This window comes from Ursus maritimus, unplaced genomic scaffold, assembly GCF_017311325.1.
Source record: "Ursus maritimus isolate PB19 unplaced genomic scaffold, ASM1731132v1 scaffold_12, whole genome shotgun sequence".
Taxonomy (NCBI): Eukaryota; Metazoa; Chordata; class Mammalia; order Carnivora; family Ursidae; genus Ursus; species Ursus maritimus.
Genome location: NW_024423564.1, coordinates 19,225,015 through 19,251,086, shown reverse-complemented (window position 1 = coordinate 19,251,086; position 26,072 = coordinate 19,225,015). Strand labels below are relative to the sequence as shown.

Below are 26,072 nucleotides of genomic sequence, written 5' to 3'. Positions count from 1 at the left end.
TACAATCCACCTTTAAAAAGTTCAACCTTGAGGGGCACCTGGGTGGCTCAGTTGGTGAAGTGTCTGCCTTCGGCTCAGGTCATGATCTCGGGGTCCTGGGATCGTGGTCCTGGGATCAAGCCCCATGTCGAGCTTCCTGCCGATCGGGGAGTCTCCTTGTTCTTTTCCCTCTGACCCTCCTCCCGCTCATGCTCTCTTTCTCTCTTTCTCAAATAAATGAGTAAAATATTAAACAAAAAAAATGTTCCACCCTGAAGGGCAGGCAACAGAGGACATATGGCTATGATTTCTTCATTTGTCTATTTACATATTTAAATATATATTGTGTTCCTATGATGCCCTGATCTTTTTACAGCTAGATAATATTTTTTCATATAAATTATATAGAATTATTTCCATGTATTTGCTTATTCCTTATGCTCCAATTTTTACTTATGAAAATTTCAACATCAGAAGATACAACTATGTAATACATTTTAGCAGTTGTTTTCTCTGTCGATGTATGTCTTCTGTGGTTGATAATCTACATGCACTTTTATTTATGTAGGAGACAGGTGTTTGCCTATAGTGTTGTAAGCACGTACTGTTTAAGCAATACCAAGTTATTTTCACATGTATTCTGCAATAGTATATGAGATGCGATAGGAGATACAAAGCCAATTGATAGGGTTGTGCCAGATGACATTTGTTTCTCTGGAACCCATTGGCTCTTCAGATTTTAGTAAATATAACTTTTCTTTTCTCTGATTTTATGATTTATGTTCTTAAAGATGAGGCGAGTATAGCTTATTTTAAGGTGTATCCAGTAAATGTCTCTAGAATATTTTTAAATAAAATATAGTAGTAATTTCTTCTTTCCGATTATTTTATACTGGTCCTTCCTCTGAAGTCATGCAGATGTTATTACTGCAATCCGAATCTGTATTATCACCCACTTAAATTTCAGCAACAGCCTTATGGCAGCTATCGTCTGACCCAACTCTGAGAGCCATCCAGCACAGGATGCCCACTATGCGGGTTCTGAGAAACTGCCAAAATGCTAGTCATTCTAAACATGACTTTCATTATCACTTTGCCTTACTCAGCAACCAGCATTCATTATTATCCACTGCATAATATCCGGACTTTTTGTATGATTTTCAAGCCATTATAACCCAACCCTAAATATAGGACTTGGCGTTACACCAGGCTACTGGGGCTGTATCAGACTCCTTGTCCTGGGTCGCCTGGGTAGTGTAGTCGTTAAGCGTCTGCCTTCGGCTCAGGGTGTGATCCCGGCGTTCTGGGATCAACCCCTGCATTAGGCTCCTCTGCTGGGAGCCTGCTTCTTCCTCTCCCACTCCCCTGCTGTGTTCCCTCTCTCACTGGCTGTCTCTCTGTCACATAAATAAATAAAATCTTAAAAAAAAAAAAAAGACTCCTTGTCCTCTTCACGTTCCGCACTCACGTATGCCTCTGGAATTCTCTCCTGGATTTCCTCCATAAAGTGGTCTTCCTTCTCTCCCTCAGACACACCTATCCAGACTCTACATTTTGTAGACCTACCATCCTTCTCATGAAACACACTTACAAACCAACATTTATTGTTCCCTCAGTTCTCCAAACACCTGGATAGTCAGAACCTTGATAATAAACTGTTCTTTTAGATGTGATGGTTTTCTTTCTCTTATTAAACTGTAAATAAGGATATGGTGCATCTTTGGTAGAGACCTGTCCTCATCATGGTGCTAAATTATATACTTGTTCATTGATTAATTGATAATTAAATGACTCAAGATTTCTGGTATTAGTATTCTATGGTTCAAAACCACTTGACTTTATCATTAGAAAGGATCTACTCACAAATTCTACCCTTCTACCTCTACTTGGCTACCTCACCCCTACCCTGTCATGTTCCCCCTTCCCTCTCCCGCTCTCTTCCTGGGTTAGGGGTTGATGGGCCAGAGTGGGGGTGGCAGGGTCTGGAAGTTGGGGAGGCCCCCTGCACAGAGAAAAAAAAATCTCGTGAGACATTCAACTCTTTCACCAAAAATCTAAAATAAAGTCATATATATTATCTAGTCATATGAATTTTCCACTTTTAGTTAAATAGCTAATACCTTTAGTGCTTCTCTTGTTGTTGTTATCGCTGCTTCCCTTTTTTCACTCTTACTTCTCTCAGTAGTGAAGTAAAAATCTCTACAGCTATGTGGAAATAACGAGATAATAGTTATCTAACATGTGCACTTTGTTTCTATATAGCTAAGAAATTTTACTTCCATAAAAATGTTCATTTCATTTAATTCAGTATGGCTATCCCACGCAGAGTGAGCACAGAAGTGTATGTCACTTCAGGGGAAGTGTCTTTTTGCCTTGGACATACTCATTTCCCTCCGTGAGCTGAAAAACAGCAGGCAGACATTTTATTTATACCAGAGACCCTAAAGTGATGGTGAATCCAGCTGGAAGACTCCGCTTACTTCGCACCCTGGGTTGTCGCTAGAATAAGATCTGCTACTAGGACATATGGTTGCTCTTCAACATCTTTCCATTATGGAACAAAAAGCCTACTTTTTTTTAATTTCTTTATAGACATATATAGGTAATTTAAAAATAGGAATGTATTCCTCAGTGTTTTTGTGTAACTTCATATAAATAGTATTATAGGTAGAAATGCCATCATAAGGTTATTATAAAATAAGTCCTAGCTGTTACATAAAACATTTCTGATGTTATTTCAGTTTATTTTTGAAAAAATATTTTATTTACTCATTTGAGAGAGAGAGACAGAGATAGAGCATGAGCAGGGTCGGAGAGGCAGAGGGAGAGGGACAAGCAGACTCCCCACTCAGCCAGGAGCCCAACGCGGGACTCCATCCTAGGACCCCAGGACCATGACCGAAGGCAGACACTTAACTGACTGAGCCACCCAGGCGCCCCTCAACTTATATTTTTAGAAAGAAAGAGTTAACAGTGGCTCTGTAACTCTTCTACCTCGGCTTTGATCCTGACCAAACTCCTTACAAATATTGACTATGGATTTACTAGATAGAAGGTAAATGAGGATCCTGCAAAGGTTGTTATGTGCTGATTCTGAACATGAAATGCTTCTAGGAGGATATACTCCTGCAAGATTTTCAATTGTAGGTATTTCTGTCAGCTCTGGATTTCTGAGAGGCAGCTGCATGAGGAATTACTAGTTATATGACCATGACATCGATAGAGGCCAAGCAACGAGTAAAATTTGAGGGACTCTAAAGCTTACTCAACTCATCCTTCTAGAGAACAAAACACACGCTGGTCAAAGAGGAGCTGAGAGGCTGTGTCTGATGCATGTGCCGTTCCGGGTATTCACATGGCTTATGCTGCTGCTCCTGTTTTGTGTCCTTTGTGACTCATTTGTAAAGCTTGGATTTTATGGGAGCCTATTTGCTACTTTGGGCCTCTGTGATCATGCATTTTGTATGTTTCACTTTTTTAAAATTAAATCTTTATAAAAGTTCTGTGATGTAAATAGCACACATGTTATTAGCTATGTTTTAGAAAGGAACTTAAGCTACGGTGATGATAGTTGCAGTGGGAAGTCCAGAGCAGTAGCAACTATTTATTTAGCTCTTGGTGTCAGTGTGCTAGGCCCTTCATTAATTCATTTCACAATGACTCAGCGTACAGAGGACTCAGCTTCGGGATCGTTGTGGTTCATGGATCCCATCTAAGCCCTTGAGAGATCTGCTAAAAATCTGTTCTCATGGTCATATAATTGGTAAAATTTGCCCAAGTAAGTTCCTTTCACTGTGATCTGTTAAGAGTATTATCTTTCCACTCCAACTTCCCTTTGGCATTTTTTCTTGTGTTGGGTGGTATGGAAGGAGGCAGCAAGGAGAAACTTCAGTTAGGGATTTATTTATTCAGGATTATAGACTAGGTTTACATGGTGGGGCATAATTATATGGCTTATCGTTCATATTTATGTAAAATTATTGCCAGTAATCCTAGTGTAGGAATGGCTTTCTGGAATAATCCTATCACTCACTGTGTTATGACATAAAAAGTAGGAAGAGAGAGTTTGTACCATGGCCTGCATATGTCTTATGGTGCCCAGAGCCTGAAATCTCTTGGTAGTGGAAAGAAAACAAGGTAAAAAATGTACAGAATCAGAAGCTAGCCCGTGAAAAATTCTCACAAATTCGTAGTACAAATATAAAATAAATGTATAGAGCTTTTCCTAAATTTAAAATACCCTAAAAATTTTAAAATACTTAACAATAACAAGAAGTGAAATTGAAAGAAACAGCTCTAAGCTGTTGATAAGAAACATTTTCTAATCTAACATGTTAGAGAAACTTATTCTTTCTACTAGAAATTAAGTTATAAAATTCTCATATGAAGAGGCACTCAGAGATTGAAGCAAAAATAAACAAACACATAGAATTAAAGTATTACAAAAGTACTTCAAGGAATGAATGAAAACATTGATTTTTTTTCCCAGATTGTCTGATACTTTCGGTACGGGTCCATGTTTTATAATTACTAATTTGTTGGAATACCTTCATTCACTCAAAATAATAAATTCTGTAATTTTTTTTGTATTTGTAATTTTGTATTTTTTTAAAGAGTAAAGCCAAATTTTGTGTGCATCAGGCCCAGAATCCACCCATGCCAGGATCCACCCAGGGTCAACATTAGTCTCCAGAGTTTATACATGCTTGGGCCAACACTAGAATGTCATATAATATGCTTTTTCCTTTCCACTAAGCTTCTTTTTTGTTCAGATTAAATCAATTATAAGGGAGAGAAAAAATCCAATGCGATGCAGAAGACCATATCCATATGTGCAAGGAATAGAAAAGGATAAGAAATTCAGTTATTTATTCATTAATTTTATTGTGTGCCAAATTTGAGGCTGTTTTGTTTAAATGGGCAAATGATACAGCTTCCCCAGGGCGGGTCAATATGCAAAATATTCTCTTAGTGCTATATATTCATTAAATTGCCTGATGTATGGAATTTCTCTTGATAAAAAATATTACTTTATGTATAATTTAGAGACTATGTGAAAGTTCTGGAAATATTTCTAGTGCTGAAATTGTGAACATATGTTTGAGACTTTTCAAAATGTTTAATTATGAAAAATCTCTCTCTAAATTTTAAATATAGCCTACCTTAATTTTGTAAATAGAGTATTACCATGTGGTGTTTTTATTTTAGACAAGTGGAAAATTTAAACAACTTATCTCTGAAGCAAATATTCTTTTCCGGAAGTATAAAACTCTTCTAATCTGGATGGTCAAGAAACTGAACCAAAAGCCTTTTCTGCAATAGAAAGTAATTTGGAACCTATTTAAGAAAGAGAATGACCAATCCAGGTAGACAAGACTTGAGTTTATTTATACGATTCATATCTCCCTTCTTGAAAGGACATTTACAAACTTGATTTCAAAAATAAAAGAACTTCTGAATGACAAGTGTTCACGTTTTAATTCCAATATTACAGGTATGCTCTTTTGTGATAAATTATCAGTTGAAAATGTTCCAGTGAAATCTGGTATCAATTAATTTAACACTTCATATAAGAAATAAAACATTTATTTTCAAGTCTTACATATATTACTTAAAATAGATACAAAGTTCAATTTGTAATTTTTAAATTTTACTGCTATATCAAGCTACCTGGAAGAAAATACCTTAGTGGAAAAAAAATGTTTTCACTGCTTTAATAAGTATGACTTTTAAAACAAGCACTGTTAGTAACAATCCACCCATATGTTATTTAGGAATTAGGCAGGTCAAATAATGTATGATATTATTCTGAAAGAAAAGAAATAGTATCTGTTGGGCAGGTGCAGGTAAAATAATATTCGAAGACTGTTATAATATGCAACTTGGCATCAAATTCAAGAAGTTGATTGGTTAAAAAGTATAACATTGAACAAATTCATAAATAATTGCTTAGTTCCCATCTTTTAATATTAATCTGCATGACTGAAGCACACTGAAAACAATGAGATGAAATAAGGTAGTAAAAAAGTTGTACATCTGATTGTTCGCTTGATGGAGGCATTGATTTGTTAAAATAGCTTCTCATACACATTTTCCTGTCCAAAAATATAAACTTGCTTATTTTCCGTATATACAAGGATCCTGTGAAATCCTGGACTCTGAAAAGAAAAAGGCTGAGGTATAGCATTGAATAAAGCATCAAAATGCATGATATTTTTGGCTGAAATTCAGCAGAGTTACTGTCAGTAGAGAAGAGTTGATCCAAGTGTGCTTCCAAGAGTCTTCTAAGTTTTTGCCCCTCTGAGAAATTTGTTGGCGACATCAAATAATTGAACTCTTCAACATCAATATATACAAAGGCATTTTATTATTAATCCAAGAAAGGGAATTAGAGTCATCAGAAATTACAACTTTATTTTTTCATAATACATATATTTATTGCCATCGTTGTTCTGCAATTGTCATAAAATTAGAGTCAGATGGAACTCAGAGACACGTGCAAGTTTTGGAAATGGACACATAGATAACAGTATAGAACTGTACATAAAATAATTACAATTTATTAAACACACTTTTAGCACATCCTTGATGGATGGGAATGAGCACCATATCTTTTATGAATATATATTGTTCTCTTCTTTTTTCTATAGCACCAAAGAAATCCAAATAGGAAAAGGAGAGATGAAAATTGGGAATCAAGAATAAGGCCTGTTTCCATCTCAGCCACACTATCTTGTATTTTTATGATTTTCAAAGCTTTTGTCGTGTAAAGATTCTGCCCCTGCAAGGGCATCGATATTTCTAATCAGTACATATATTACGTAGCAAGTTGTTTTCTATACCATCCTTATTCAAAACTTGCATGTGGCATAAAATGGGTTGGTGGCACCAAGGTATTTTTTTCTGTTGATTTCTTATGTTCTTTGTCCTAATCTTAGCCAAGGAAACAAACAGGACCAACTTCAAATCCAAACTTCTGATTCTGATCACCAAAGTCATTGATCATTACATCAACGATAGGTACTTGATCAATTTTCGGTGTATTGATTTCAATCACAGTTTTTTCATAGCCTTTTCTGGACTGTAAAATTGAGCAGAAATACAAAGTTACACAATCATTTCATAGTTTTAACATATATGTTATTTTTTTCTTAAGCCTCTGAATGGAGTTGAGAAGGTGAGAAAGAAGAGAGTAAGAAACAAATTTGCCATTATTTATGTGTAATTAACCCTTGTTATGACTGATGTCTTATGTACTTTTAAATTTTGAATGTTTAATATTTAGCTGTTATTACCCAACTATAATATTCAGATATATTGCACTGTTGAAGAGAATCTTATTGAATTGGTAAATACAGTTTAACATGAAAACTGATGCTAAAATTGTGTCAGGCTCCTTCATAATAATATATTTTTACCACTGTAATCATACTATATATATTCAAGGTTTCTTAAGATACAGTATAGAAATTACAGTGCACAAGGTCAAAAGTCAAAGCATTTCTGCTGCTTTATCATCTTGTGAATGATTATCAGTATATTACTATTGGGAAATCCAGACACTTGCTACTTTTAAAATGTTTTATTTTCTCTTCTTTGATCTGTGGGTACCCTGCTTACTTCGTTGAAGGCCTGGGCCTATTTCTTTGTAACTGTGACTTCTTTAGTCATCAGCTAAAACAATGAGTTTTTTTAGTGTGCTCTCGGTCATTTTCTTAAATAGAATTCCCATTGTGTGAAAAGATAGTTCCAGAGGATAAAAATAACAAAAAATGATAATAACTGCGTAAACTGGTGTAATACAGACCAACAGACAAGCTCCTGACAAACAAAATACAGGGGTAAGAATTACCTACCATATAAATGGTATAATGCTGATTGCTTTATCTGTCATTTTAGAATCATGGATGAAGGAGACAAATGAAATAAAGTTTTTGGTTTTTTTTTTTAATTTCAAGAATAACGAGCTATAATAGTATTTAGCTATCTGGAATAATTCCATAGAAATAGCATATGATCTAAGATTACCTTATGGTATGGTTTCTAACATGTGTGTCTCTATGTATGTTTCGGAGTTTCTCTGTGTGCGTGCGTGTGCGTGCGCGTGTGCATGTGTGTGTATTAGCGGCTTCTAAGATACTGTATTTTAATGCCAGTGTTAAGCATCAGATCTTCACAACAACTGCCATCCATTTCCTGAGAGAAAGCTGGCTTAGGGCCAGACTGAGGTGGTTACACCCTGCCTCCCACCCTGTGAAAGAAGGCAAGCGAGTCGACTCACCGCACAGCCGTCGTACAGTGCTTTGATGTAAGGGTTGTTGTCATAGGACATCTCCTCATCATTTGATCCCAGGAACCGAAGTGCTTTGTCGTAACTTCCTGACGACTCATCGTACCAGGCTGCTGACTGATGACAGGTGTAGGTGAAATTTTGCCGAGCAGAGGCAGTCAGCAGTTTCAGGAACGTCATTTGCACCATATTAATGGAATTTCCTTCAACATCTAAATAGGAAAGCTGGGAATAAAAGAATAAAAAGACACGTAGAGATTCTTTTATTCATTTAAGTTATAAAAGGATAAAAATCACTGTTGACAGTGAACTGTGATCCCAGAAGCATGTGGATGAATCAACAGGTCCATTTTCACTTAGGGAAAGAAAGTGGGGACAGAGGGTCAGAAGACCCAGAGACAGGATTTTATGAAATCACTATTGTACTTCCATCCGAGTTACTTGCAAGCACTACTTACTTTTGAAAAAAATCACTTTATTTCTATACTTTATTGCCTTAACCATTAAAAATTTCCAAAAAACTGCTTTTGTTTCTAAGAGAGCTTTCATTATATTTGTGTATCTTTTTAAATAGTGAAACAATGGGAACTGAGGAATCTTGGTGCAATGCAAACGTTACCTATATTAATTTTATTTTTTTTTAGAGAAAGTGCGCGTGAGTGGTGGGGGGGGGAAGGGGGGAGGGAGGGAGAAAGAATCTCCAGCAGACTCTGCCTCTGCTGAGCACAGAGCCCAAGTCGGCTAGATCTCGTGACCCTGAGATCCTGACCTGAGCCCAAATGAAGAGTCCTCACTTAACCAACCGAGCTACCCAGGCACCCCTTAATGTTTTTTTTAATCTCACCTACTTCTTAAAAAAATTTCATAGTATATCCATTTGACCCAAACTTTTCAAACATGTTCCTGCAGTTTCTATTTTGGGGCCATAGTTTTCTAAGGTGTTTGGTCTTTTGGTTCCTGCACAGACCTGCCTGTGTGTCCGTTCTTAGATGACATACTTATTCACCACTGTGTCACCATCACCAAACATAATGCCTGAGGGGATGCAAGTAAATATTTGTTGAGTCAGTAAATACTTATTTTGTAGTTAGAGCCAGAAGATAATTTTAATCAAAAAATTATTAAAACCCTTTATTACGTTCAAAAATTGTTTTATTGGGTGTAATTGAAATACTGGGGTCAGCTGAAACATATAAACCTAGATTTTTTAAAAAACGGAGTAGGAAATTTACCTAGACTATAGAATTAGCTTATGTAAAGGTAATTATCTATGACTTTCTTCCTTATTGTTGAATTTACTTAATCCTTACTGATTAACAGCTCAGATAGTGAGGAACCTTGTTTGGTTGAAGAAAAAAAAGGCCACTTGAGAAATGCACAAGAAGGAAAACAAACCAAAACACCAAAAAATGACACTACACACACCATTCTGTGTATGTATTTTTAACTTCTACACTGGTAAGATGTCACATGGATATTTAATGTAACTTGAAGACTGAACTGAAGAATTATGTCAAGTGGAGCACATCACTAAAGTTGTTAATTAATTTGTGTAGGTTCCCATATGATGATAACTATAAAACAGCCATCAGTGGAAAATAATAGCTTTTTAAAGAACTTTAAACAATTGCATAATTACCTGGATAAGTGAGAAACTTTCATTTAAATACATTCTTATTAATATTTTAAACACACACGTATTTTTGAACAGCTTTTATAATATACATTTAGTTTTGGCACCTAATTTTAAAATACCTATAACAAATTATTAATAGTGAACTGGCATTGTATGAAAATATCTAAGTGAACTTGTGCTCTAATCCAAGTAAAAGGTCAGGTCAGTCAGTTCACTTTATATCCAAATGTAGCAATCAGAAAAAACATTCCACATTCCAAAATTTCTTACTGAAATAGAGAAAAAAAATAATTTACGTATTCTCTATACCTGACATTTCTAACACAATCCATTTTTATGATGTCTATCAGGAACTTAGTGAAATGCATACTTTATCTGATCACATTATGTTGGTAAGTTCAGCCTATTTCCATGTATTTTGATACAAAGCATTTAGACTTCTCTAAAATACCACAGCGGTCTAAGAGATACAGCTGGAGCAAGCCAGAGAACACATGGAATCCTGAAGAGTATAATTTAGACTTTCCCAGGCAGGGTGTAATACATAATTTGAGCTTCATTTATGAAGTTTAAGATAAACCATTTCATGTTGGGGTAATAACATACCAGTTTTCCTCTCTTAAATTCACTAAACCAACTTCCTGGTTTCTCCTTTGGCCATGATGATAGTCTTACCTGTTGCAAAGGAACAGGAAAATTAGAAAGTAGGTAAAAATTATGAACAGTATTGTTTATGTACATATCAGTAATTTTCAGTAAGACTAAGATGCCAAAGAGGTTTTGAAACAGTCTATCCTGAACTACAGAAAATGACATAAAGAGCAACATTTGAGAGAGATCCTGTGACTTCCCACTTAGTGAAGATTGAGTCATTTTCTACCTGTTTTCTTTAATCACTCAAAAAGAAGGATGGGGAGAAGTAACCTGTCAACGGCATAATACTGGCTACAGGGGACATTGGTGGAACTCTTAGGCAAAATCCCTTGCAAAGAAAGCCCTCATAATACTAGTTGGGACCAGCCATCAAGGCAAGTACCATCAATATTCCATAGTGAAGGGAAGCATCCTGAAAGCATTCAGCCGGTAACTAAGGGCTCCATGCTATGGAAAAGTCTTTGGCAGGAAGCAAGCCTAATCATCTCCTGCTGGGAAGAATGTTTAGAATCTTTAATAGATCTGCATTTATCGTTTTGCTTTGCAAACATCAGCAAAATGTAAGGGTATAAAAGGCCTCACTGTAGGGAATTTGAGTTATCGGTGTAAGGGGAGGCATTTTCCATGTTCCCTCCTTGCTTTGGGGGCTACAGGAATTTTATTATGCTTTGACACAGGCCATGTTTGGTTGGGAAACAGAAGTTGCTTCGTCTTCTGCCCCTACTACCCACTCTTTTCTCAACAAATGTGAACTTCTATCCTAAAGAGATTAGCCACACCTAAACCTACTTGTTTTGCTTTAAGGACTTTCTGTGCCTCTGTATGCCCACGCCATGTACTAAGAAAAATGTGATTTATTAAAAGATGACACACAAAGGCAACATTTATCACCAGAAACTGGAGAATATAATTATGCTAGTGAGAAATCTCTCCCTATATTAGTCATTTGTCTTTATAGCTTTAAAGATAGAACTCAAATATATTGATACTGCTGGGTGAAAATCAAGAAATGTTTTTGAAGAGACTAAACATTTAAAAAGTATGCAAATGCAGACAATGCTCTTATTTTAAGTAAAAGATTATAAATGGTGCATTTTGAACATCGTATACAGCTGCGAGGTCTATCACGTGGTAATTGGAATGAAGAATACTATACATGCGCTGAAATTTGAGAATCAGCTGTGCTGTGTCATGGAAAAGCCATAGAATTTTAGAGCACAAGCAGGTGCATAAAGAATACATCTGGGTAAAAGATAAAGGAGAGAAGTATTTGTTAACTCTGTGCATCACTTTGGTGTCTTATTCATGTTTATGCAAATGAAATGCTCTAATTACCCTGTGAGAAAAGCAGATAAATGAAAATATGACAGTATAATTTTCCTGTTTAGTTCAATATTGCAAAAACATGGCAAGAACTGTCAACAGTCACCACCAAAACAGATTGGCACTTACTCCCTCAGATTTTTTGTCTGGATAAATGCAAGTCTCACCACCAGACGTGAAATTACAGTAAACTTTGAAAGAATCTCCTGAGCATCCTTGGTTAGGGTCAATCCAATATTCACCTAGAAGGAGGAAAAAAATATGTCACATACAAATGCATTTATATAAAAATCGATTGCATTAAATATCAAATTTTATTAGAAAGAGAAATGAAGAAAAATTAATATTGATGGATCTCTTCCTGTGAGAATCACTTTTATGCTTTTGGTCATATGAGGGTATGTGTTTGAAGAGTTAAGGAGTGACACTTTGTCTTGTCTGCATCAAAGCTTTGCCCATATACTCTGCCCCGAACACTCTGGCTCCTAGCATGCCTGTTACTTTTAGGTTTCAGCTTAAACGTCACCTCCTCAAATATTAACATTCAATTTATCCTTCGTAATAAGTTGCATGCATATTGGAATCAGATAAACTTAACACTAAAACTCATCTGTATTATTTGCTACTTAAGTTGTCTTATAATCACTATATTTTTCCTTGGTTTATTCATCTGTAACAATGGAGGCGATAGTATCTACTTAGCCTCAGGGATCACACTTTTGCATCACTGTATAGCATAAACTTCTTGTAGTAAATGTGCTCCCCCTTTAAATTAGACCCGACAAAGGTCTATTTTATATATTTAAATGTCGTTTGCTATTAATGTCATTATCTAAACGGTGCAGAGCAAATTTTATCGTGTGAATGACTGTGACCATTAATTGAGTGTTCGACGAGTAAAGATGGTAAGTAGTAGAAATAAAAAAATTATTTAAAAATAATTGACAATATGGTTTTGTTGACAACAGCTATTGATAGACAGCGTTGATATACATGTGATGATACTTTGCTTCCCTCCTACCATTTTTTATGCTGTCACTTCATTTTAAATATTAGTTGGAATTATGTGAATCTACTGGTTATTAACTTTAAACATTTCAAAATCACTAACTGCTTAGCTTAGTACTAGAACTCTTAAAAATCCAATACCAATCTGCCTTATCTTTTACTACTACTGTATATAAACAGGTAAAGTACTCTAATAGTCAATTAGCTTCTACGTCCGATTAGCTTCTATGTCAGATCACTTGAAATATTTATTTAACAAAAACATTTACATTTTTTCTGATTGCACCATTTATAGATTCACTTCTGGAACCAACTGAAATCCTCAGGAAAAAAAATACATAAAAAAACGTTAAGATCATCCAGGATTTTACCAACCAGGATAACCACTCTTAATGTTTGGCATATCTTATGTTTTTTAGAAATACATGATTTCAAATTCTGTAGTATTTTTTATCCTGATTTATTCAGTTAATATTGTCATTAAATTTTCTTCAAATTGTGGTGCCTGGGTGGCACAGCGGTTAAGCGTCTGCCTTCGGCTCAGGGCGTGATCCCGGCGATCTGGGATCGAGCCCCACATCGGGCTCCTCCGCTGGGAGCCTGCTTCTTCCTCTCCCACTCCCCCTGCTTGTGTTCCCTCTCTCGCTGGCTGTCTCTATCTCTGTCAAATAGATAAATAAAATCTTTAAAAAAAATTTTTTCTTCAAATAACATAATAACTGAATTACTAAGGCACCTTTGTTCAATAAATTCAGTATACTGTGGATACCATGGACAATTTATCTCTAATTTATTCATCTCCTATTTTTACTGTCAGATCCGTAAATCAAGTCACCACAGTTTCTTGCCTAGATTAATCCAACAGCTCCTTAACCAGCTTCCTTCGATTCTACCTTGCTTTCTTCCAAATTATTTCAAGTCATTTTCCACTTCGTTCACTATTGTTTAGCCACAGAGACCTTTGGGTTCCTTGAAGACACCAAGACCTTGTCTTCTTCGAAGCTTTCAAAAGACCCATACCCTCTGCCCAGAATGCCCTTTTGATTCTTTGCATGATTGGCTACCTCTTTAAAGGTTTCAGCTTAAATGTCACCTCCTTAAATATTAACATCCTATTCGTCCAAAATCGAATCATCTCTTACTTACCTAAATACTCATTTTTTCCACAGTATCTGTCATAATATGCTATTATTAATACTTATGATTTTGCTGTCTGTATTGTTTGATAATAGTAGCTCAAGGGCATTATTCCTTCTGCGTATCTATAAATCTCTGTCTGAAGAACAGCGCCTGGCACTGCTAAATTAATTAATTAATTAATTAATATTTAATTGCAATTAATTAACACATTGAAGAATTAATAATGCCAGTTACTATTAGAAACCACAGGGAACCGTAGCCCACAGTGAACTTTCCATTTCCAAAATCTACAAAAATTTTTCTTGACTGCTCAGGTTCTAATTAATCATATACTGCTCGGGTTCTAATTAATCATATAAAACATTAATCATGTTTTATAACTCAGTACAACTGAACTAAACATATCTTTTTCAAATACACATATTATAAATTTGAAGACCTTGGATATCAGTCTGTATGGAGCCCTGATTAGCTACCTGTGGTTTTTTTTTTTTTTCTTTTTTTAAAGATTTTATTTATTTATTTGGCAGAGATAGAGACAGCCAGCGAGAGAGGGAACACAAGCATGGGGAGTGGGAGAGGAAGAAGCAAGCTCCCAGCGGAGGAGCCTGATGTGGGGCTCGATCCCATAACGCCGGGATCACGCCCTGAGCCGAAGGCAGACGCCTAACCGCTGTGCCACCCAGGCACCCCTAGCTACCTGTGTTTTAGTTTTAACAGGTTATGCCTGATTAAGATAAGAAGATTTTATGAAATTCTTCCTCTATAGTGGTGGTTGTTTCTGAATCACGTTGAACTGTTCTCTCTGTACTGAGTTATTTAGATCTCAGTTACAGCATTCTTATATGATTGACAGTGCAAAATACTGTTGTCCCAACTGTAAAAAGAGTGACAAAATATTTCCACATAAAGTGGGAGATTTAAGATCACATAAAGATCTGCCCCTTGTTAGTTTAGTAATTATGTGAGTTTATTAACGAACTCAGGATGCTTGAAACTGTTGCCTTCTCAGGATGGGTATGTAAAGGTTTAATGGTAGGTATAATAAATTATCCTGATTATTATTACAAATAAATTGTTCACAGTTCCGATCATTTGTGGATCAATGAAATAATTTTTGCCCCCAAATATCCTAATTCTTAGATATTCTGTTCACTTGCTAAACTAATAGGCCAAATATGATTCAGTTGTGCCATTAACCATGTTAACTTTACTCCTATCAATATAAAATAAGTTTATAGGATATAAATAATTATGTACTAATGTGCACATACGTGCACACATAAAGCCCATTCTCTGATAGTTAGCACAGGGAAAATGCATTTATGTTGTCTGTAATCATCCAAAAATAATCTTGTCAGAATTTAATGAAATCTTATGTAACAGCCAAGGATTCTCTGAAGCAGATCTTGATTGCACAGCGTAAATGACTTTCTCTGTTTACAAGATCGGAATGAATAATCATTTGCTTTAGTTTTATTTAGATTCTATATTACACATTTAACTAGAATTAACAAGCTGATACTGCACCGTCATAACTCAGAGGCTCGGTACACCTGCTGTGTCCGGTACTAGTCACATACCATCTGGGAAGTCAGGGTGGCTGAGCTGCAAGTCTTTGCAAGTCCGGGCTGGGTTTGTCTGAGTGCCCATTGGAAACTTCATATGCTCGATGTCTTGTTTCAGGGAATTGAGGGAACCAAATATTTCCTCCATTCCATCCGAGTAATCAAGAATATTATCACCTGCATCTGCTTGCATGTTTTCTGCATGTCTTCTTGTTTTCTTGGGTGATAGGATTGGTAAAGGCTGAATGACTTCACCAGGTGGACCCTGTGAAAGAGATTATGTGCATGTAATTGCTTCTGAAGGTAAAATATTCTGCATAATTTATTACTGGTTTTGTCATTGTTATAAGAAATTACAGTTGGTTTAGCTTTTCAATGTTTTTCCTATCTTCAATGTTTTCACTAATTGCTGCTATATATACATACATAAATATCAATGTGTAAAATTTGTAAGTTCTTTTAAAAAGAATCTAGTAGGGATACTGAGGTAGACACACAAATTAGATGACTTCTGGACCTTTTTCTATATAAGTAACGTAGCACAGATTTGTGTGGACATACGTATGTTACCTTCTTACTTATTGATTAGTCCTTCCTCATTACGTGTCCTGTCTCCACAACTAGATTTTGGTCTCTGAAGATTAAAACGCCATTTTAGGGTTCTTATGCTACTCAGTGAGTTCTCTCTTATGCTTGATACTAATTTATATTATGAAACATTAAACTTTTAAAAATACACATTAACTTATTTCAAATATAACTTAAAACTGCATCAATTAAGAAAACTTAAAAAATGCAGCCAGACTTGAATTTGCATATGTGGCAAGAGTAGAACTATACTGAATAGTTAAATCCATATTGGCATGGATTGTATCCCACAAAAATCCATATGTAGAAGTCCTAAGCGCCAGTACCTTTAGAATAAGACCTCATTTTGAAATGGGGTCGCTGTAGATATAATTAGTTAAGTAAAGGTAAGGGCATTAGGGTGGATCCTATTCCAATATGACCGGTATCCTTATAAAAAAGAGGAAATTTGGGTGCAGAGACACACATAGAAGATGATGGGAAAAGATAGGAGAAGACAGTCATCTATGAGCCAAGGAGAGGGCCATGGAACAGACCTTCAGTTCCACAGTCTTCAGAAGGAACCAGTGCTCCCCATAGTCTGATCTAGAGCTTGTGGCTTCTAGAACTGTCAGACAATACATTTCTATTATTTAAGCCAGCTTGTTGTGGTGCCTGATATGGCAGCCTTAGCAAACTGGATCTGTCACTTAGTAGTTATGTGAAGCCTGGAAAATGTCAGCATTAATAAATGTTACAAATTATTATTGCTTTTATGATGAGCATTAGATACAGTAGGAAAACAAATGTCAAGCATCTAAACTTTTGTCTTTATTCCTAGTGTAGTCAGACATATATGTATCTTTGTAGCATACAATCAATTGCTTTCATAAAAATGTGACATAAAGTATGTAATTTTCTTGAAAAACAAATAAAAGCAAGACTATCATAATATATAGTCAATGGATCTTCATATTCAATTAAAAGAAAAATCTTGGCATGAGGACCAGATTTTGTAATTAATATAGTTGCTATTTCCTAGAAAAATCAGCACTTTGACAGAATGTCTTTTTTATTTTTAATCCTCCTTATAAATTCAGAGAAATCACTGGCAGTCTCAGGATGCTAACTGCCAGCACATCAGTCTTATTATTCTGCACTTACCGGAGGCCCAGGAGGCCCTGGAAGACCACTGTCACCCTTCTGGCCAGCAGGTCCCTGTTTGGGGGAAAAAAAAAAAGGAACAAGATAAATCGAGAGCAAGGCATTTGAGTGGGCTTCCCTGAAAAATGAAAATCCAAAGGCGAAAGTACTTACAGCAGAGCCTTTGGTGCCCTTTGGACCTTGAGGACCCTAGGAAAAAGGCAAAGGCAAAAGTGCAGATAAAAATCTGGAGAATGCATGACTCTTCGGTATATTTATAAGTTAACTTTATAAAATTCTTTTGTCTTTCACTTACTGGTAAGCCTGGAGGACCAGGTGGACCTATGGGACCAGCAGGGCCTGGAATTCCCTATAGAGACAATCAGCCGAATTAGAGTTTTCCTCAGCTATTTTATGCCATGTTTTGCATAACAACACACACTGCAAACTTTTGATTATACAAAATACGTAAGGATAACCTAAAACTTTCCATTATAAATCTAAGACATAACTTTTGCAAGATAATCTGTATTTTTTTCCCCATTTGCTTCAACGTCTATATCTTTATAGATATAAAGCAGCCTTCAGAATAATGATTTGTATGTTTTGGCGATTTGATAAATTTTTGTGCAATTAACTACTGAACGGTAATTTTTATGATTTCTAACTTGTCATATTTTTAATTTATTACTTTAAGGTTAAGTAAATTTCTTTTTGAAAACATCATTGACTTAAAGAGATTAAAGATGCTGTAAATCACCTCCTTGGTCATGTTTAATGGAATGTGCACAGGTGTGTGTGTGTGTGTGTGTGTGTGTGTACGTACGACCAGAAAGGAGTAGGAGAATAATTTATATCTTTACTCACTCCATCCCCCTTTGCTCCGGGAGATCCTTGAGTTCCAGGGAGTCCTCTGTCACCCTTTTCACCTTGTTCTCCTGGAGGACCAATCAGGCCAATTAAACCAGGATGTCCCTTTAGAAGGCAGAAAAAATAAATTTAACAATATGTAAATTACAACCATCTATTAAATTATAGTCATAAAATAATTGCACACTAAATTTATGAAACATAAAAGTAAAAAAATTGATTAAACTTTAACCCTTTCTGAAGGATATACAGGATTAAGAACCTGCTTTTCTCTTACCTAACAGGGTCATTTACTGCTTACATTAACTGAGACTTTTATTGGTGGGGAGGAGTATTAGGGAACAAAATGCTTTCTAAAAATATCATCTTCAGTGTTCCATTTACTTAAAAGGAATTCCCTCAACTAAGAGGCCAATAATGACCATATGTAATATTGATGAAATAAACAACTGAAAAGTCATTACTTTAATAAGCATCATATTTTATATGAAATGATTTCTACTCTTCAGAGACTCTGCTGTCTTTAAGAGACATTTGAAGATTTGAAAATAATCCAAAAAACATTAATGGCATTCTAAAAAGGCTTATTTTCTTTAATTATTTGTTGCAACTCAGCATACATTCTGGAAGATCAAATTACTATTTCAAAGGTATTCTAGTTTAAATTTTTTATTTTCATGTTTAAAAACATAAAAATGGGCATTTTGTTATTCCATCTGTTTATTTTCTGAAGGGTTATTTTAGTATAACCATATGCTTTCTCCATATGGTTCCTTGAAGGGGACATTGAAAAAATATAACACTGAGTTCTGATACATTTTTCACTATGACTTTGTATATTTTCTCTTTTCTAAATTCATCTGGGAAGCAGAAGATTGACAGCTTTTTCCTTGGTTAGAAGGACAAAGATATTCTTTGAGATTTCCTTTTGAGTGATTTCAATCTGCAAAATTACTGTGTCTGCTATTAGGATGTCAAAATTGTAATAATATGTGCTTTTATTCTCACCTTCTCACCCTTGGAGCCAGGGTCACCTTTGAGACCAGGTAAGCCAGGAGGTCCCTAAATAATGAGAAATAATAAACATACATAGAGTAGGTATGAGTTAGAGAATCATATTACTATCCACTGGACAAGTTTGGTTTTGGTAATATGACAGTTCAAAAATAATTAATGATGATTAATGTGTATTTTTCAGGATTCTGAATAATTTTGCTTGTTTAAAACTCCATGGCTTAATATTTAACAATAATTATAGAGCATAATATTGATATATTTGACCACAGAAATATGAAATTAGAAATAAGACATGGTTTATGTGGTCTTTTAAAAAGAAAAAGAAGGATAAATTTTTAAATACACTAATTTTAGGAGAAGGGATTTCTAAATTATACATCAAATTAAGCAAATATTTTGGTGCTAAGCTCAAATACATTACAATATTTCATGTAAAATTAAAAAAAAACACCTCAATAAATTTTTGACAGTCAAGTGACCTTTGATAACCACTTTTCCTAAGCAAACTCCCGACAGTATTTTTAACTATTACTCTTGAAGAATCTTTTATCTAGATGATTTATAAATTTAATAATAAAACAATTAGCTTTTTCATATAATCATCTCTATTTTGCTAATTTAACCTTTTTTTATGGTCCAAGGATAAGACATTTACCCGTTTATGCTGAATTATATTTTTTATAAAAATCGTGGCATGACTTCAACAACTAACTCTTAGTCCTGACCCCTACCCATGGAATTATTCATATTGATGACTTTTTAACAAACCTTTTTATATAAAAGTCAGTGTATTCCATATTGAAAGCAATATAAAATATGACCTTTGCTCTGAAATTAATGACAAACTAAACTGCAGGCAAGCGATTTTGTCAGAAGAAGTGTAACTGACACTAAAAGATGGTTGGTAAGGACGTGATTGATGAAATAAGAGCCAAGATACTGCTACAAAATGTAGGTCACTACTACCTGCAATATTAAGGCAGCCAGAAAAACAAAGCAAAATATTTCAACAGTTTCTCTATGAGTTTGAATTATTTATATTGAATTAAATTTTAGAATTATAGTTTCAGTAACGACTTTTAACATGGCACTTAGAAAGCAAATTGTTTTAACTTTTACCAAACTATATATACCATGAGTGTTCTCTATTGTATCTTCTTCAAGACTACCACGAACAATTTTTTTCCTTTCTACCCACTTAGAATCTTCCATGTGAAAGAGCACGTGAAGTCCCAGTCCATCATTTTTGTGAATTTAACATATTAAGCGCCATGGATCTGATCCAAGTAGTATGATGTAATATAAAAAGTATGGGCTCAGAATAGGATAGACTTGGGACAGAAGCCAGCCTCTCTTATTAGCAATTTAAATTAGCTAACCAAAAAGAGCTTCAGTTTTCTCATCTATGAATTGAGGGTTATAATTCCTGTCTCGTGAGATTGAATAGATGAGTGCGCTCTTTAATTTCTCACATCTACACCTTAAACTGAATTCCTGATCATCCAGGAAAGTAAGAACAGGGTTCGTACCATTAGTACTGTGTAACAATAGCATTTTGGACTAATATTACATATACGTATATTTGTTTTAATTCATGAATGAATTTGAAATTCTGTAAGTATATTGATATAAAAGTGGACAATTTCCCTACATCATTCCATTAAAAATAGATACAAATTATTTTCATAGAAAATATGTGCAATTTTAAATGTGAATGTGCCTAATAATATTCTTTTTTTTTAAGATCTACAAATCAGAACGCATAAAAGATCTATCTCATTTATGTTAAAATAAAAGCATTACCTATTTAGTTCTACTAGTTTAATAATTTTTAAATTAAGGGAATATATTTCGCATCTACTATTTTCTGATTTTATCAGAAATGCATGATGAACCATTAGGAAAATAAGGTTGCCCAACAGCATATTTTAAAAGGAATAATATCAATGAGTAATGAAAACACAAATAATTTCTTGAAACCATGTCACCGTCAGGATAAATGCCAAAGACCCTATATGTTAGAAGAAGGTGGCATAAAAAAGCATGAAAAAAATGGTTATAATAAAAATGTAACTGCATGAAAGAACCATATACTTATACCAGTAGCAGAAATCTTTTAAGAATGTTGGTTAAATCTGACATATGTCAATTAAAAGTAAATACACCCTCCAGAGTGAAAATACAAAACTATGTATAGGCCAGATTTTTTTCTTTCTTCATTTCTCATTTCACATTCAAATTCTTTTAGGCATATGATATAATTTACAGAAATTTTGCTCTAAGTGGGAGAACTGAAAGAGATGTTCTTCCTGGACATCAATATTGTATTCACTGCTTCATTCAGAGTCTCAAATCTAATGACACATTAGTTGGGTGATCTTGGATCTATTACTTATCATCTCTGAGCTTCATTTATGAAGATACTTTAATAGTAATAACTGTGTCACAGTATTGTAATAATGAAAGAAAAACCAGACCTACCAAAGTACTGTATAAACAGTAAAGTATAGCATTTTTTAAAAGTTACAAACAGTTATCATTCAGCCTTCTCACCACATTCTAATAGTATAAGCTAAAATGGCAAAGAAGAAGGAGAAGAAGAGGGAAAAGGAATAGGAGAAGAGGAGGAAGAAGAAAAGGAGGAGGGGGAAGAAGGAGAAGAAATACTGGAATTCTAATTACTCAGGCTTAACGAGAAATATACTAGACATTGTGTTTATAATGCATTTTAAATCATTTCTATAAATGTACATAAAAGAGTTAGAGGAAATGAGGATTAATTCCTCTAAGCTAATAATTTCTTATAAACTTGAAAACATTATCTGAGGACGAACTTACCAAGCAAAATCAGTTTCTTATCATTTTCATCAGGTGGAAATAGAAATTGGTAAAGTTATGATATTGATAGCAGTTATAAATAACCCTCTGAACTTGGAACATATCAAAAATATCAATTCTGCATATAAAAATGTTATTCCAAGTACATATTTTCTCTTTCCTATTTAGGATATTGTAAATTGAAAAACCCTAGGGAAATACATAATTCATAAGTAATAAGTGAAAAGGAAAACAGGGATGATACATTCTTAAGTGTCTAGAATACACAAACATTTTCCCCTGCAGTATTATGCTTTACAGAATATTTGCCTTTATATGCATCTCAAAACTCTAGAGTATTGAAGTTTAAAGAAACTGTAGATCCCGCACTTTATTTAGAATGTAATATCGTGAAATAATGTTTAATTTGGTGAAAAGCAAATGCTTTGTTATTTAAACCTCGTGAATCATTGTGGAATGCTACACATCTCAACCCTGTCTACAGAGAGTTCCAAGGTAGCATAAAAAAAACGAAACTGCAATTCAGTAAGCTATCTTACCATTTTTCAGGCACTTATGGTTTAAAAAATAATGCTATCAGATATTTTATTTATCAGTATGTGAAAAGCATGTATGATTATATTATGGTAATTTTTCATCCCTTTTTCTCGTTGACTACTCAAAAATTTGATTCAACTTAAAAAAAAAAATCCTTTTATTCTCCTTTATATAATCTCATCGTTGTCCTTAGCTTTCAGTTAGCTCTCATATGTACTATTTAATCTATCCTCAGTTCCATATGGTGATTCTAAATATATATGTACATAAAATTCATGCATTTATAGAAGTTTAATTTTTACCATGAGAAATGTCTAACTTTTAAAGAGAAAAATAAATATTGTACCATATCTAAACTCTAGTGGAGCTGATTACAGAGTGGGCAAGCACCAAACACATATCATTTTAAAAGTTTTAAAAGATCTGTTTCACTCTCACCCCAAAGAATTTCCACTCCAAAGGTTAATATAAAATTGTATATAAAATACTTATAAAATATCTTTATAAGTAAAGTAAGTATATAAGCAAGTGTATAAATACTCTCCAATAAAACAAAAAGAGAAAAATGGCACCCATACTGCTAAATGCTCTGTTAGATAGAGTGCAATTGTCTAATTAGGTAGCTGCCTATCTGGAATGATGAAAACAGAGTTGAATTTACTGAACAGCTACATTGTATTTAAAACTTGGGGAAAGGGGAATGCTGTGGTTTTTATCTGACTAGTGGACCGTAGGGCAGGAAGTTTCAGGCAGCTTCTAGAAGGGGAAAGGAGACCCAACAGGTAGCTGCAGAAATGTACTGCTAAACAGGCTTCTGAAGCATGTGTAAACTTGGATGTGGGTGTGAATATATTTATAATTATAATGAGGAAAAGCACATTATGGAGAGACTATTCAGACGAATTTCTTATGGATTAATGTTAGAGACAAATTCAAGTTTGTGTGACTTTTGAAACCTCTTATTTTTATCTCCCACATTTTTAAGCCTTCCATACACATTTAAGCCTCTCTTTTCCTTCTTTAATAATCTCACCATACTTCTGATGAGGGAAAGGTCCCCAGAGGAAATGGCTTTTTAACAGTCTGACTCTGAATATATTGAGCAATCTCTGCTTGATTCTATTAAAGTACTTACCTACTTTACACTCCAACTGCTGTAAGTCAGCATAATTTATTTGTTGGTCCTTTTCATTGGCAGTGTCTTTCAAACAAGTTTATTGACGGTACATATGCATGAATGAGGTCAAATTTAGTTACTTTTTTTTTTAAGTAAACTCTACTCTCAACGTGGGGCCTGAACTCAGGGCCCCAAGATCAACAGTCTCATGCTATATGGACTGAGCCAGCCAGGCACCCCAAATTTAGTTACTTTTCACTAAGAATATGAAATTGTTTTGTTTTCAAAACATCATTTCATTCAATTAATAATTCTTAATTTTGGGCTTCTAGTGCCAATTAATGGTCTAAGTGTTTTACATATAACTTATTTAATTAACGTAAGAACCCCATGGGGTAGAAGATATTAATATCCCCATTTAATTCATTTAAACTTCACAATATCCCATGAGATAGATGCTATTGATATTCTAATTTTACAGATGAGGAACCTAAAGCTTAAAAAATGAATAAATAAATAGCTTTCCTAAAGTCATCTAGCACGTAAGTGGTAGTGTTTGTTTTTGAAACTAGGCAGCTTGGCTTGAGAGTCAATGACCTGAACCAATAACCATGATCAAAATTGCCTACGAAAATAAATTTTTCTTAGCCGAGTTGAAAAGCTCATTAAATTGCCATAAAAAGCATCCTGAAGATGGTTTCTCTGACTAGCCTCACTTCTTGAGAACCAACCAGCATTTTCATTAAAATTAGATATCATCAAACTAATTGATGGTATGAAAAGCTGCAATCTATTCATGTTCTAAGTGCTCTCTGATAAAAACAAGGAGCCAGAGAAAGGCATGGCACGCACACTGCTAAATTCTGGTGCTTTTCACTTCATTCTGCCTGAAAGGGTTTGAGTTGTTCTGTCCCTTGCTCTGTAAACTCACATTTACCTAAGTCAAAAATATAAACTTTTACAAGCTGGAGTCAGGTGGTATGTCTGATGGTTTTATTTTTAATATTATCTGAAGGAAATCTCCAGCATGATGTTTTTTATTTCATCTGGAGAAAGGTCAGAATACTTATTGGAAAATCTGAAATAACAAGAAAAAAATCTCTGGCAAATTTTAAGGTGACATTAAGGCAATTTTTTTTTTTCCAGGCTCTGACTCTACAGTTAGGAGTTTACCATATCTAAGGAGAATATTCCCTCAATAGTGGCGCAGACATGGAGCCCACTCTGTTTCAGCCAGGTCCCTGTTCCTGTGCAAATGGGGTCCTGTGCAGATTTGACCATCTCCTGCTTGAGGTCACTCAAAATTTGATAACTCTTATCCTGATACTAAAATAAATGATCTTTAACTTTTCAGTGAAAGTCAAAAAAAAAATCTCTGTAACACAAAATATTTGGTATATCTTGTGGCAGTTTTATTAAGAGGAATGGCCAAAATTCTTCCTCAATAATTAAGATTTTAAATCCCAGTTTCGATGGCTTTCTGAGTATGTATTTCTGAGGTAACTAATATATTCATGCTAAGAGGTATTTTTGTAAAATGTAAATTGCTGTACAGAAGCATTTGGCTATTTGAACCAACATGCATCACACTTGTATAATGCTGTATGTATTATTAGCTATTTTGATTAATCCCTTTACATGCAACTATTTTTGGACAATGAATTTCAAATGCCTCTACCATAAAATAGAATCTGTCACCCAGAAAATAATGATTTTTTAATTAAATATTTTATTTATTTACTAGACAGAGCACAAGCAGAGGTAGCAGCTGGCGGAAGGAGAGGGAGAAGCAGGCTCCCCGCTGAGCAGGGAGCCCAATGTGGGGCTCTATCCCAGGACCCTGGGATCAGGACCTGAGCCGAAAGCAGACGCTTAACTGACTGAGCCAGCCAGGCACCCCCAGAAAACAATGATTTTAAAGGCAAGACTTGGATTCTCACTTCTGCCTAAATTCTGTAGCGAGGATCATCTTGGCACCTATAATAAACTCCCATCTACGAACAGTACGCTGGTCAGCTAAATACTCTGTTGCATATCTCAAGCATGTTTGCATATAGGGTTTATGGCAGTTACCAAGCTTCAGCTGTAATAATTACGCCTTTCTTCACTAATGGAGGTTAATGTTTTATCTTTCAGTCTGTATGACTCATGAAGAGAACAATTTATTTGGTGAAGGAATCACTGTACGCCTCTGCCAATGTCATTCTTTTAAATGAAGTGCCAGGAAACTAAGTGTAATTGCATGCATTTGGGGGAACTGTCCACATTTGGAAAAGAACTGGCTGGACCATTAGTGGCATTTTATTCAGAGTGGAAATATTTTTTCTTATCCAAAGGACATAAGAAAGGAAAGATCTGATCAAGTGGCATATTTTCCAAATAACC

General features: G+C 34.8%; 1 protein-coding gene across 4 annotated transcripts in view; it reads right to left on the bottom strand.

The window, feature by feature from the left end:
• Positions 1 to 5,322: 5,322 nt before the first annotated feature.
• Positions 5,323 to 26,072, bottom strand: part of COL11A1 (collagen type XI alpha 1 chain) — a 188,222-nt gene continuing 167,472 nt past the window's right edge. For all 4 annotated transcript variants that reach the window (XM_008697640.2, XM_008697642.2, XM_008697639.2 and 1 more), the window contains 10 exons: positions 19,187 to 19,240; positions 18,176 to 18,283; positions 17,625 to 17,678; positions 17,483 to 17,518; positions 17,330 to 17,383; positions 15,614 to 15,863; positions 12,012 to 12,124; positions 10,512 to 10,580; positions 8,261 to 8,494; positions 5,323 to 7,060 (listed from right to left, as the gene is read on the bottom strand). In XM_008697640.2, coding sequence (XP_008695862.1) covers positions 6,914 to 7,060; positions 8,261 to 8,494; positions 10,512 to 10,580; positions 12,012 to 12,124; positions 15,614 to 15,863; positions 17,330 to 17,383; positions 17,483 to 17,518; positions 17,625 to 17,678; positions 18,176 to 18,283; positions 19,187 to 19,240 — 1,119 coding nt within the window. In that variant the 3' untranslated portion in view covers positions 5,323 to 6,913. The remainder of the gene's footprint in view (positions 7,061 to 8,260; positions 8,495 to 10,511; positions 10,581 to 12,011; positions 12,125 to 15,613; positions 15,864 to 17,329; positions 17,384 to 17,482; positions 17,519 to 17,624; positions 17,679 to 18,175; positions 18,284 to 19,186; positions 19,241 to 26,072) is intronic.